This window comes from Diadema antillarum, unplaced genomic scaffold, assembly GCF_040938485.1.
Source record: "Diadema antillarum isolate AM-2024a unplaced genomic scaffold, OU_Dant_1.0 seq00000138_RagTag, whole genome shotgun sequence".
Classification (NCBI taxonomy): domain Eukaryota; kingdom Metazoa; phylum Echinodermata; class Echinoidea; order Diadematoida; family Diadematidae; genus Diadema; species Diadema antillarum.
The window spans coordinates 219,507-234,908 of NW_027271215.1; the positions used below are offsets into that span (position 1 = coordinate 219,507).

General features: G+C 36.2%; 1 protein-coding gene across 1 annotated transcript in view; it reads right to left on the bottom strand.

Moving 5' to 3' along the window:
• LOC139727647 (integrin beta-1-B-like) overlaps positions 1 to 13,161 on the bottom strand; it is a 31,663-nt gene extending 18,502 nt beyond the window's left edge. The window contains exons 1-6 of the mRNA XM_071638627.1: positions 13,011 to 13,161; positions 8,194 to 8,273; positions 3,229 to 3,342; positions 1,818 to 1,902; positions 1,261 to 1,392; positions 129 to 225 (exon numbers count right to left, since the gene is read on the bottom strand). Coding sequence (XP_071494728.1) covers positions 129 to 225; positions 1,261 to 1,392; positions 1,818 to 1,902; positions 3,229 to 3,342; positions 8,194 to 8,273; positions 13,011 to 13,107 — 605 coding nt within the window. The 5' untranslated portion in view covers positions 13,108 to 13,161. The remainder of the gene's footprint in view (positions 1 to 128; positions 226 to 1,260; positions 1,393 to 1,817; positions 1,903 to 3,228; positions 3,343 to 8,193; positions 8,274 to 13,010) is intronic.
• Positions 13,162 to 15,402: the final 2,241 nt, after the last annotated feature.

Genomic DNA, 15,402 nt, shown 5'->3' on the forward strand with positions numbered 1-15,402 from the left:
TACTGCAGTAATGACGAAGTCATTATACTTTTCAGATAGCTAGTGAATGAAATACTAGAGTGGAAATATTTCAATGCAATTAAATTGCAATGCCCATATTGCAATCAAGTGCTGAAGAATCAACTTACTTCTTGGGGTGGATGTCAATGTATGGCATGACAGTCTTGTCAATAAAGGCACCAAAGCCAAGCCTAAAGTCCCTAGTGATGTTACTCATCTCAGCAACTAGAGGAGGCACCACAGACAAGTGACAGAGACAGACAAACAGACATACAGTTGGGAGACACACAGACAGAGAAAGAAAAAAATCAAAGTGTAGTCAGGTGAAAAATGATGTCATCTTCAAAGCATCATAGGGTTGCTATGAACATGAAAATCGTGCAAAATTTCAACAACTTATCTTGTATGCAACTTTACATTTTCTGCTACCTGTCCTTGTTCACATGTGTCCCCTTGACAAGGCATACATATACGGATCAATAAACCATAGAATAATTTTCTAGTTTTTTCACTTGGGTGTCCATGGAGTAAGTATGTATTCTATCACCCTCATGATAACTTCCAAGTTTGGTGACAATTTGCCAATGCACTTTCAAGGAATATATAAAAATGTGAGAGTAGACTCCAAGTTTATTTCATGTGTATCTTTTATCTTTAAGTATCCAGAGCTTTTATGTAATCATTTTCTCTACTTTAATTACATGTCAATTTGTCTTTTATGTATCTCTGTAAAGGTGATCATGATCTTTTATGTAATCATTTTCTCTACTTTAATTACATGCCAATTTGTCTTTTATGTATCTCTGTAAAGGTGATCATGATCTTCAAGCCACTGCCTTTTAGTGGTTTCCTTGACAATTGATTATTGTTCATGAAATATTGGATGCGTTGCTTTTATGAAATCACTGAATGGAATGGAACGGAATGAAACGGAACGGAACGGAACGGAACGGAACGGAATGAAACGGAATGGAATGGAATGGAATGGAATGGAATGGAATGGAATGGAATGGAATGGAAAGGAATGGAATGGAATGGAATGGAATGGAATGGAATGGAATGAAATGGAATGGAATGGAACTGAATGGAATGGAATTGAATTGAATTGAATTGAATTGAACTGAATTGAACTGAACTGAACTGAATCGAATTGAACTGAATTGAAACTCCCTAAGTTGCTTCTTAATATGCACAGAGACACTGTGGATGATGAGGCAGAGGCACAAGGAAGGAGATGAAGATACGCCAGAGAGTGGTTACCTAGAACTGGTCCCAGTCTCCTCAGCTCCACCAAATCATCATTCATGGAATCAGACAGGTCCATAAGATAGTAGAGATCTACAGGGAAGTCCTCTGCTTGCCGGATCTGGAGGTTGATGGGAATGGTCTCCCCTGAATCAGGGACAAAAATTATTCAAAAATTATCTTTTAAAGTTCATGTCATCAACCCCATAGAAAAAATGACTTTTATGTAAGAGTGGGTTTAAAGACCCATGACTGGTATCATTTAAAAAGATAACTTTTAATCCTTCATTTTAAAAGCTACACACTGATTGAGGTACTTCAGCCACTCTTGTATGATACAAGTTAGTTTGGCACTGTAATAAATAAACATAGGACATGCTGTCAGGCACAGAAAAAAAAAAGAAGTCGTATACTTGAATTTCAGATGGGAAAAAATACCAAAATAAATTATCAGCAAATTGCCTTGGATGTCTTCCTTTCACATGTCATCACAATCAAGAACATGACCCTTCATTTACAAACTAACTTTGTGAATTCAGGCCGACAAGAACAAATCAGCAGTATTTGCTCACCTGGCCTCATGGCAACGTTGATTGACTGAGGATAGACTTGGACCAAATCTTCTAGGGGATCTCCAGCCTTACTCAAAGGTTTATCCTGTAAAGAAACAAAAATCCCTCAATGAGTTATCATATCTGCCCATACGGTTTTGTTCTATTTTTTCATGTTTGTTATATACCAATACCTGTTTTGCACTTTATATCAAGTGTGGCATTTATTCTTCATTCAACAAGTCTATATTTCATGAAGAATTACAACTGTTGCTTTATTAGAAGAACCAAATTGTCAACTAGAATGAAAACAAAGCTTCTTACAATGAGAAAGAAATGACAGGAAAACAAAAACCAATGTTCATGGTTAAAAGTGTGTACTAATTCACATCAACAAATGACATGCCATACCAGACTATGAAATCAAGTCTCATTGTCTAAAAATTGCAACTAAAAATTTAGACATGGAATCTAACTGATCCTGCCTGTCAGAAACTAAAATAAATTATGACTGAACATGGAATGGAGGAGTGGTCTACAATGTATCAAATTCAGGCAGGCCTACTTAAAACACTGTTTCTAAGTTGGACACAGCATGTAACAAAACCAGACCTCAGAATAAGGGCCAGAATGTCTGGGACGAGACTATAATGAATACAATGTGGACATCTGTATGTACTGGCCTCTGTTTGATGTCAAAAAATACAACACACTGCCTGTATGGATATTGTACACAAGGAGTGTTTTCAGCAGCATCACGAGCCTTGCTCCTTAGTCCTTGCTTAATCCATAACAGCAGTTGACTTATGCAGGATTTCTTTCTTCTGAAAACACCATCCATATCGTCACATTTTTGCAAAATATCTTTTATAATCAAAACTACAAACTTAATTTTCCTATAATTGTCCGTGTCACTTTTTACTTCAACAAATAAGATGAAAAAACTGTTTCCATATGTCTTTAAATGCTTAAAGTTGTGCATCATTTGAATATGAAGCTCCTAACTTTAAACCTCATTTCCATCCAACAAATGTATAAAACAAGATTAAATTTATAGGGATTGTAAGGGCTTAAGTTGTCACACAAAAAGTGTACTTTTTTTTCAAAATATAAAGTACAAACATTTCATGGTCTTTTCATTCTTACATATTTTGTAAGTCTACTGAAGAATTTACAAACTTGTGAAAATATTCTTCTCTGTAATAAAGATGCAATGCTGATTATGTCCAAGGTGGGAATTCATTAATTTTTCTCTTGGAAAGAGATGATACTTTTTTCCTTGTTCCATCCACCGAGTGGTTCTCGATGGCAAATTGAGAACTCGCCAAAATTGCCTCTCAAGTCCAAATTAGCAAAATATAGCATATGATACATTAAAATTCTGTATTGTGGCAGTGTTGGCAAATGCATCAAGTACTAAAAGACAACTTACGTCTATGATATCCACTGAACTGAGTGGGTTTTCAATGTAGTTTTCCTGGCAGCCTCTCTCTCGAAGCACTTGAGGATTATCACAGCGTGCGACGTTCTCATTGTCTTGAAAATCCTGACCATTGAAACACGAAGGACACGTATTATAAGTGCATGATGAATTACAGAACAAAGATAAACTGCTGTACAGTCACCACCATTTACTAAGGACTTCTAGAAAATGGATTAGCACATTCATGAGAAAACATTGCAGCAATAATGTCAAGGCACATCGTTTCTACTTCATAAATATGACAAAATATCAGTAAAAAGAGGTATTTTCACCATAAAAGCATGAACAAATCTCATTTTTTTTCTTCAAAACAATCAAGACGTACAGAAGCGGAGATAGAGAAAATGTCGTACATGCATTTTTAAAGTGTAGTCATGGGCATTTTTTACATTTACCAGCCGTAAGAGTGGATGGATAGAGGAATATCCAACAGGAGAAATGTATGATAAATTACTTCATGGCCCACGTACAAAAACCCGTTATGGTGACCGAGCCTTCTCTTCCATTGCTCCCACTCTTTGGAATAAACTCCCTCTGTATATTCAGAATGCCTCATCTGTCGAATCATTTAAAATTCTTCTTAAAACTCACCTGTTTAATCAGTTGTAATTTTTTTTTTTTCCTGGAGGCGCACACAGTTATCAATTATTGTACCATTGTATCACATGTATTTTTCTTTTCTTTTCTTTTCTTTCTTCTTCTTTTGTTACTGTTAACGCTGATTTTGTTAATGTTGTTGTGTTTTCTAATCTATTTGTATGAGTAGCAAAGTGCGCTTAGAAACGTCAGTATGAAGCGCCATATAAATGCATTATTATTATTATTATTATTATAAATTGTTTCACAATGCATTATTTAAGGGTGTGTAAGTTAGGTTACTTGGAACTTGTCTGTATCATATGAATGACTAAATCTTTTAACTGCATTTGATCCCATAAGTGCAGTAACTACTCTTATGTGGTTTGGTGCTCAGAAAGTCTGTTCATAAGGTAGAGTCCAACTTCTCTTTAGTTTTATACCTGTTTTCATTCATACAACAGTGCAAATAGTTTTGTTTTGGGTTTGTTTGTTTGTTTGTTCTTTTTTCAATGGCTGCCCAATTATCAGAAGTTTGTAAATCACTAAACTTTCAAATTGTTATCATATCAAAAAATAACGTTCATCATCCTGTCTCAATTTAGCAAATTTCTTTTAAGTTTCTTTGAAGTGATTTTGTGGACATTTGATAAATGTACCCTGTTCTATTTAACCTTCTCCCAAAATAGGATTTGCAGGAAAAACTAAGTATTGCCAATTTGATGTGGAAAGATGGTGATCTTATAGGCAAATCTATTCTCAAAAGGCTTGATGGTTTAATTGGGATAGTTAACTAGGACAGATGTCTTACTTCCTAGTCATCCTGTACAAGCAGACTCAACTGTAACCCCTGTGAGACTCCACTGACACAATCAAGTACTTTCTCTTCTGTATGAGCACATTAATTCTGAATTGGTCTTATTGTTCAACTGAGTGGATCATAAGAAATGAAAACTATGATGGCTGTTATTCATTTCTACGTTTACAAGGGTTCTGTCTCACCAATGTTTTCTAATGAGACAGCTATTTGCCTTGAGACAGACAATTCAAATTGCACTAATGTGAATCATACACAAAATGAATATACTATTTGTTACAGGGAAAAGGCTTGCAATTCAAACATGCCACATTACAGGATTACTTAGGAAATTACTACTTGGGGTGAGCTGTTTCAGTTTCTGATTTCCATGTTCAAGTATGTAAGTTTCTGCTGGTTTCTAATTACTCAACATTTAAATTTAATTTTTCTTTCACTCATCACAGTGCAATTTTACATTGCACTCATGTTGAATTTGATAAATACAGTATGAAATTGAGGCAAATAAAAGGGGTGGATTTTTTATCACAATTTGACTCATAATGAGAAAAGAGTGTAGAACCTTAGAGTTCTACATGTTTTTATAACATAATACTGTTGCAACCATGCACACACTATTTGGCTAGTGTGATCAACTCAATCCTCTCACTGGTATGTGCAGAAAATTACTAATTTTTCTGGTTGAGTTTTACACTGCAGTTGATAGCAACATCTGTCATCCTTTGGCCTTCTATGATCAGCATTACTACACTATAGGTTTACGTTGCAAAAATAAAGAGGAAATGTTTAATGAAAAAAAACAACAATCATGCTCCCTTTCTCAATTCATGTCAAGAATGGACATTCTGTGAATATTTGTGTTGAGGTTAATTGAAGACTTGTGAGGCCATGACATCATCAATACAGCTCATTTGCATATCATCTGCTGAGAACAAGAAGGGCATTATTGCAATTTTGGGGTAATTGAGTTATTGGTATCACATTGTTGAGCTTGATCTCATCGACATCATGGTGTCGATCTTAAATCACTTTCATTTTCAGGAAAATATTAAAAGCCAAAATCACAAGGGCACATTTTTACCTGATATTTGGAATGATACTTATAGAGCTACCCACTTCTGATCAAGTAGACTTTTCACTTCATGAAATTTGATTGTTTCATTCTCATTTGTGCTCAAATGTTAGCATGTAATTTAGTGCCCTTCTGGCTCTCAGCTGATAATGATGATTGCAGCGACTAAAATATCACTGTTTTATGAAATCAGAAAACTTTGAATTGCCACAACCTTACAATCTTACAATTCTGCTCGGTTTTACTCAAGTACTTATTTTTGCCATTTATGTGGAATTGGAAGTCCTTCAGAATGCATCAGAATCAAGAGATGTGATATCTGTTTTTTTCTTTTTCCCCTGCATCAGTATTTCAGTGACTTCTGCAACCATTTCAATAAACCAGTGCACTAGTTCACACAATAATGTGATGAATTCTTGGAAGTTTATGTGCAGGAAATTACAGCAATACAGGGAATAATTTTCCAGGTATCGCATCACAATTTGCTACGCATTTTTACACCACTGCTACACAAACTAACTTTTGTGTAGCAGTTTTCTTTACATAGAAGTGTACACGATATCATTGAAGATATTTTTCACCAGCTGAAATTGCTAATCAAATTTGAATTTGAAAATTATTCCCTTCAATAACAACCCAAAATTACTCTCTTTTTTTTGTATTCATGACTTCTTCTTGTATTCACAGGAACCAGCTTGGCCATGCATCAATTTGACAAGGCATAATCATGGATCAAATTGTAAACATGAAAATTCCCATAAAGCTTATAAATGTCTCATGAAAAGCAAATGTAAAAATTTGACAAAAGGTCTACAATTCATTTTTCAGCATGCTGGTCTTGTCTAAATTTCAAAAAGTTTATGCATAACATTTTTCTTCTTATGATACTGAAAGAATATTCAATGTTGCCCATATTCAGGTGTTTAAACACACACACAAACCCAAAGTACTTGTGCTTCAAATTGCGGAAATACGGCTATTTCAAGTAAATGGCGCACTGATCACTGGCCGAGAGAATGAGTCTCACTGCTTTCTCTGCGTGCCGTCTTCCTAATGACCGGCATCCATCAGCGAGAAGCAATCATGACATCTAAATTGGGCTTGTGTTTGAACAGGGCTTCATCATGGCCCGTGTGTTGGCAGTGTCTTACTGCTCTACATATTTGCATTATCATAAGAGCACAGCACAATTATCTCATCATCAAGCCACGGGTACGGGCAAACTGGACACACACGCAACACAGCCGCATTTCATTAGCCTCATTGTGTTTCCTGCAATTTCCTGGACATCTGTATCAAATCTGTAGAGGTTGATGAATCAATCATGATTTGATAAAACCATCATTTAACATTCATGTAACTTGGGGCATAATCATCATGTCACATTCCCATAACTCCTCCATAAAAAATGCCTAATTTATATTCAAGTTGCTTCTTTGACGAAGTTTCCTTTGATCAATTCTGTGCAAAAGCCGCTTCTTGAATTCAATGATTCTTTTGCAAAGCGATGTGGAATAATTATGAATAATAATGAATGAGCATATAATTCTAAATGCATCAATTTGAAAAGATCCTTGGTGTAACAACATGACGTAACTTGATGATTTCCAAAAATATTTCATATCTATTCTTTTGAAAAGTATCACCTAAACCATGTTATCATTCTGGTCGTTCATGGCTCAATCATAAAAAATGTTGCACATTAATTGATTTTAATCAGCTTTGACAAAAGGATTTTTATTATGCAGTTCAACATACACAACACTCTTTTTCATCCTATTCATAACTCTCCTCTGAATTTCATATTCAAATTTGAGACCATGCACAATAAAAAGAGAAATATGGTTTGCTTTGAGCAGAAATCATTTCAATGATAGGAAATGCATACTTGTAGGGAGTGCATGTACATTGTATGTCAGCATATTTACTTACATATATATAAAATAAAAATGCTTCAATAGAAATTTGAGAAATCAGAGGTGTATTATGTTTAGTCTGTTTATCATTTTAAGTGTCTGAGTACATGCCCATTTTTTTCTCAAGATAAATAATGATACATCTTAGCTATATCACCCACAGCAGAAGTTTTGCAGAGTAAGGATGGATGCGTGGTAAGGTTGTTGGAGTCTGATGGAACGTCTAGCTACCAACTTCAAAAACACTCTCCCACATGTGTAAGTGGTCCTGAAAAATCATTCACCTCCCATGGGCACATCTGCATCTCTGATGGAAATGTGACAAGTGATTGAAATAAAGCAGGGTTTGGGTTGTTGTTGTTTTTTCACTGTCTTGAGGTATTTCGGGAATGTATCTATTACAAAAAGTTTCATATATACGATGCATCACCTGCCATGGAAGTGTGAGGGTTATGTGTGTTCCATAAGTCTCTCTCTACATGTAACAGTATTTTTTCCCATACCCCTTCTGACATTTGGCTTTATATACTCACAGGTTGGCCACACCATGCGCATGATGGGTTTTGAGTTATACAATCACCACATGTCTTGGCTTTGGTGCACAATGCTGAGCCTGTTGAAAGAAAATTACAAGTAATATAGCAATATTCAATATCATCAGAGTTTGACAGTTTAATCAACATAAACCATTACATGCATAGAGATAACAACAAAATAATGAAAAACAAATATACACCAGCTTAATATCTATAACTTCGTGTGAGCCTAAAAATGGCTTTGGTAAGGGTCTTTCAATGTTATTTCATAGCAGGCATTTGTTTCATCCCAGAATGCCTGATTCTTCTCTACTTGGAAGTTTTTTTCTTTAAAAAACTGAATAAACAATTATATATCCTACATTAATGAATCGCATATTAGTCAAACTCAAGTACAGGATTTCACTATATATTTGACATACACTCAACACAAAAACATACTGAAGGTGTGTTTTTTACTTTGAGCTGCCTTACAAAGGTGCATGAACGATACCGTTTTACACATTATGACTAACACAGGGTTTTCCGTGCAGAAATATGACAATGGGGCTACAAATGTATTTCAATAGTTTAAAATAGTAAATATTAACACTTCAAACATACTAAATAGTGGGGGGGGGGAACCTTCATATGGTTTTGGTTTGCTGAACTCATCTGTGTGAAGTAGGGAATTATATGTGGTTATTTCCCTAACAGACAATCCTTGGTGTGCATGGCAACCAATGCACTAGATGGGCATGGGTATTTGTGTTTCAATACTGGAATATAATCTATGATAGTATAATCATAATTTCAAAGATTTTAGATTTTAGTTGAGTGTGAGAAAGAGTGAGAATATTCCCTACTGATGGACTTGGGGAAAAAAAAAACTTGTGAGGGTAATAATCTACAGGAAGCAGAATGTACAGATCCTCATCCCAGATTACAGTGCGTAAACTCTGACAGCCTTACAAATAGACATTTTATATTTAAAAAAATTCATCAACAACAACAAAAAAAAATCGTAAGGCTTGTAGCTGTGTTTGATACTGAGTTACGAAAAACTTGACAAGTTGATGACTGGTGCATATGACAGGTACTTGCTAATGAAAGATGAAGTGCAGGCCAAAGTTGACTCTTTTGCCTAACCCTCAATTACCCTAGTAGTGGGTCAAATTTCGCAGGGCTTGCCTCTCTCTCTACATCGTACAGGACCCTGTAACACTGTGATATCAGATCAAGGAGCTACAACAGCTCCATGGTACGAGTACCTGGTACATATATAGACATTGGCTGTGTTGGTGGTATGTCCACGTCTACATTGGTTGAATTCAGTTAGTCTAGATGCACTGATTCCTGCTGAGTTTGAGTTTTGGAGACATTTATTGTGAGAGTTTAACTTCCACAAAAGGTGTATATTCGAAGAAATGGGTTGCCAGTAGCAGCAATCAAACTGTGTGATGGTCACACAGGTCACTTCTCAGCTGATTGTGCTTTCACAAAATTAATTGCATCATGTATTGTCTTAAAACAACCATTTAACTTAATGATAGCAAGCTGAGGTCAAAGATACGGTTGTATTTTGATGCATTACACTAGAACAGGTTAGTTGACATGCAACCTCTCCAGGCATTAGAGAAATGAGCAAACAAAAGTATAAAAAAACTATAAATGTCGCTAAAGCGACTGGTATGCCTCCGCCATAATGCACGATTCTCCTAATAGGTCTATAGTACAATGTCTTGACAATGTGTGATGACAGTTTCACACAATTGGCAAAATATCAAAATGACAAGCTTGTCACAAATGTGTTGAATGTTCACCTTCCTTGACCTAGGTTTAATTGGATGAATAGAAGAGCATGTACTTGGGGATTTAAGGACTTTAACTTGACTTTGACCCATTCATAAGTTTATGCATTGAGTAATTTTCAAGGTATGGAGAAAAAGTGCAATTTCTATAATGAAAAGTTCATTGTTACCATTTTCATCTGGCCTTTGACCCTAAAATTCATAGGATAATCACTGTCAGGCACAACATGCATAAATATGTAGTAAGTTTCAAGATAACTTGAGCCATTTCTGAGATATGGAGGAAAAAGTTAGTTCAGCACTTTCCCTTGATCTTTGACCTTTTGACCTTTGAGGCAAACAAAAAAAAAAGAAAAAAGAAAGCTTCCAGAGAATCTCTATTAGGTTATACATGCATACACCAAGTGTAAAAAAAAAAAAGATAATCCTGCTGGCATTGCATAAATATGAGGGAAATGGTAAAACTTTGAAGTGTTGCCCTTGACCTTTGACCCCTGACCTTTGACCCATGAACCCTAAATTCTCTAGATATTACTGCCAGTCAGTACATGTATAATACTATGTTCCATGAAGATACCTTGAACAATTTCCAAGATACGGAGAAAAAAGTTAAGTTTTAATATTTTTACTTGACCTTTTGACCCTTGACCTTAGACCTCATGACCCCAAACTTTCACCAAAGAATCTTAATTGGTAATATATGTATACACTAAGTTTCAAGAAAATATCTTCAGGCATTGCATAGATATGGTGGAAATAGTGAAATCTTACGTATTTGACCTTGATTTTTGACCTTTGACCTTGAGCATGTGCACCCAAAAGCTGATAGACACAACTTCACCCCCTAATACACATACATGCCAAGTTTCATTAGGATACCTCAAAAGGTTTTTTAGTTACGCTGTCCACAAAAGTCATTACGGACGGACGGACGGACGGACGGACGGACGGACAACCCGAAAACATAATGCCTCCGACACCACTTCGTGGCGGAGGCACAAAAAATGATAATAATAATAAAAATCAATAATAAGTTCAAAAGAAGACTATGACACTCTTCTCTATTGCTTTTACTTTGTACATAAACATACAATATATTACTTTTTTTTCTTTTTGGAGAAAATGTCATATCAACAGGACCTACTTGTACTGAATTCAATGTACAGTACGTTGTATTGATGGCTAATATACTTTTCCAAGGCATAAATCCAATGCATTGCTATTTGAAGTCATTCTTGTTAAACTCATAGCATGGACCTGGTTGAGCTTGGTAAGTACATCAGGATGATTTTTTAGTTGCGTTACTACCTTTTAGCAGAGCATACTCATGAGTCATGACTGCCTGAAAAAAGGTTGCAAAAGACCGAGCAAAACTAATGTACCGTTATGCAACATGCATGACAACGTTATAATCAACTTTGAAAAAAGGTATGACATACATTATAACTTCATGCCATGGTCGAAAAGAATCTGCATGAATGGTTTGTGCTTTGGGTTGTGCCTAATGACATTTAAAATAAAACCAAAAACTAATGAATAATACAATGTACAATGAGCTCTTTCTACTACACAATGTCAAATACATGTGCCTTATTATTCAACAATGGCAGTCAGACAAACCAAAATCGCTATTAAAGAGCAATAGAACATCATCATGTCATTCCATGTTGCCTCAACAATGGATACATGGTGGACTGAGTAAACTACTCTCAACCCTTGCCTAAAGGGATGGCATGGCTTTGGTTGAAATTGGGATTCCGATATTAATTTTTTGTGAGATAAAAAGAAACACTTTAGTGTTAAAGAGCATACAATTCTAAGAGGAATAAAAAGTTTATTTGATGAAAATTGGTTTTGAAATATCTGAGATTTCAAAAAACAAAGTAAAACAAAGTGGTCCTAATAAAAGGTGGGACTCACCTTTTATCAGGACCACATTGTTTTTGGATATCTTGGCCCTTTCAAAACCAATTTCCATCAAATAGATTTTTCATTCCTCTTAAATTCATATAAGTGGTTCTGATGTTTAAAACCTGAATCTCCATCTCAACCAAAACTATACCATCCCTTTAAAACAAACTACATGTTTGCAGAGGTGCATCTTCCTTACTTAATGAGTGAAGAGCATTATACAGTCATTGGTCTTGCTTGTGATGTTACCAATGATATTAACAAAATTCAAGAAAAAAGAATATGAAAATGGATTTTGCAAATCATGACAGTAGCTTAATGAGACCTGAAATGTGAGTGGCTTTTCTTCACCTGAATTTATATTGTTACTGTCTGGTACTTGAAAAGAGAGAGAAAAAGAGAGAGCAACAGTCACCATATGACAAGAGGTACGTAGCTCATGTACTACAACATTCCTGTACCCAACCCATTTGATTTTGCAAACAGCCTATCAAGAATTCAGTCAAGAAGTACATTTTGAGTTCAACAGATCTATTGTCCTGGAAATCTCCTTAAAATTCAGCATATCAATATTTCAGGTAGTCCGTACCCCCAGTACATTTGTAGGTACACCATGCTTTTATTTGTCTGTTTTAATATGATATAAACTATTACCGCAGCCATACATTGGCTGTCATTGGAAATCAATATCGTCTGAGCTCATGTTAGGTACAATAGACATATCATGCAGCTAAGTGCACATTACATTCAATATCACAGCATTAAAAACAGTTGAACAGAACATCACATTCAATACATGTACGAAAAGTGATGCCGACAAGCACAATAGAATAATTTAGTATCTTGCAATATTTATGTAAGTTCCATTTAGATCTCCAATTTCATGTACAGTAAAGGCACATATGTGGAGATCTTTGGCCGGGTTTTCAGAAACCACAAATTGCTTGCAACTTCATACAGCACAGTGTGTTCTTTCTTTGTTACTGACACAAACATTTAATGCAATGTACAATGTACTTCACAGCTTCTTTTCTAACAAACAAACAAGCAACAAAACACATATCTACAGTATGCTATGAAAAGCTTTAAGGGTGTGTTCACACCACTCCTTACCCGTGGTTTGTGCATCTGTATATAGTGAGAGGAAGAACAGTTCAGCCAGAAGAAGCCATCGTAATCTGCTCAGTTGAGATGTGACGTGGATCGCCATGGCCCTAGGCCTATAAGAACGGGAGCGAACGACAAGAATGCGTGGCCAGTCCTAAAAACCTGTAAGGGAAGACACAAACAAAATTATATCATGTCTATCAGGGTCTTGCACACAGGTTTTTATTGGCGTAAGATTTCAACAGTGACTAAAAGTCACAGTGGTACACAGTAACGACACATCCCTCGAAAACAGAAAGTTCTGCTTGTTGAACCACCAATGGTTGCATGCTACTTATGAACCAGATGTTCCGAAACTGTTCATCATTTTTTTTTTCTTTTCCAATCTCGAAGGGGGGAGCATTGTATTATAGGGAAGCATTGTATTTCAAATCCCACACAAGCACACGCACACACACACACACTTGTACAGACTGTATAAATGAATGTGACAAACTCTTTTTAAAGGCAGCTTACTCTTGAAAGTTCACAGAAGAGTATTTTGAATGAATTTTTTGAATGAAATCAGTAAGTTAATGCAAAAGTGTATAACCAGACAAGCATTATATTTAAAGCAAGTCTGAAAACAATAGTACAAGTAACTGCTGATATACAGTAGGTCCTTAAAGTGTCAAAAAGTTTTCCAACTTTGCATTGTTATACTGTCATGCTGAAAACCATTGGTAATCATAGATCTCATTGTGAGTGTGACTGTGATGTTGCATGGATTCATTTCAGTTATATTCAAAAATTATTCATTTCTTCTTGGAACAGATCCACAACATCAGGCAAAAAGCTCAGAGATCAAATGACCAGAATAAAGTTCTCATAATCTATAGCATAGGCCTACCCTGGTACAGTGTCTCAATTCTGAATGAAGTTAAATGCAGTGCAATACACTATGGGGTGTAGCACAACTATGAAGATTTTTCTTTGTACTCCTCTCCTCCACAACACCATGCAGGAATCATTTACAAATGACATGCAAAGAAAAAGACCAAAAAAAAAAAAAAACCACAATAATACTTTCTCACACTTTCTGCATGGGTGCATCAGTAAAACATCTGACTTTGAGCCTGACATGTGATGTTTTCTTCTCACACGATTAGCTGGCTGAATTTCAGTGTGCAAGTTAGACCCTATTGTCCACAGGAAACTTGGTCATCCGTTTAACAAGGGTCAAATGAGTAGCTTTATTCAGCTCTGGCTGCTGTAAAACCAAGCAACAATGTCCAAGTAGAGTTTTCATTCATGTAAACGTAGAGTTCTTTCTACACTAGATTATAATCTAGCTATCATCAGTAGAACCCTCTTGTAACATTGTCAATGTTAGATCTAACGTTAGATCTACAACGTTAGACAAGAGACTAAATATTGTGATCTGAACGCGTCATCCCACACATTTCTGACAGTTTGGAATTGCATTGGAAACACAAAATGGCAAGAGGTAGACCTCTTCAAGATAATGACCATATTCATGAATAAACAGTTTTTGCCTGAAAGCTCCACCGCCAGGAAATGCTGCATCCTAAGCTGCTCAAGTAGTTGACGATGTTCAATTGTCGTCTGCCCCGAGCGAAACTATCGCGAAGTCAAATGTCATGTACACGCCATCCATATCCCCACTCTACACAAAGAGGCGCCGAACCAGGGAATCCAATCCGTTCAAAGCCACACATAGCATGACTCACTCATTCACTTCGATCTCTCCACACCTCTCTTCACAGCTGGCCTCTTGCTGGCATTTTTCCTTCTCTCACCCACGTGGTCTCTCAAATAAATAGAAGCTCCCAGTTGTTGTCTTTGCCTTAACTCATGCCGATGAGGTGTCATATCCCGTTAAACTTTCATGAGCCCCGTATCAACACGGCACGTGCGATATACGATCGAGTACTACCGGCCATACGAGCTACACCATGCATGCACCGTATAGCGCACCGAGCGCAAGCTAGCCAACACAAAAAGCAGGGCAACCACGTTCTATCGATCCTTGTTCGATCACCACCAAAGGTACTTCCCCCACTGACGATAGACATAGTGTGACATTATTTTTGTGTTCAATGCCCGATTCCGCGATATTCAAGACAAAATGTATCACTATTATTGTCTCACTCAATTTGATTTCGGTGAAGTACATGGTACAGCTATTTATCACAGGTTTGGGTTCAAATGGGGATGATTTAGTTTAAAAATGATTCAAGAATATAGCTCCGCTAAAAGATGGCGGGAGAAAGAGGAAGGCTATGATCCGAGGAGAAAAAGAAGACCCAAAATCAAAAAAGACACAATGAAGTGAAAAGAGAAGAGCGAGAAATGTAATGATGATGGCGGAAACACAAGACAAAGAAAGTGAAAGAAG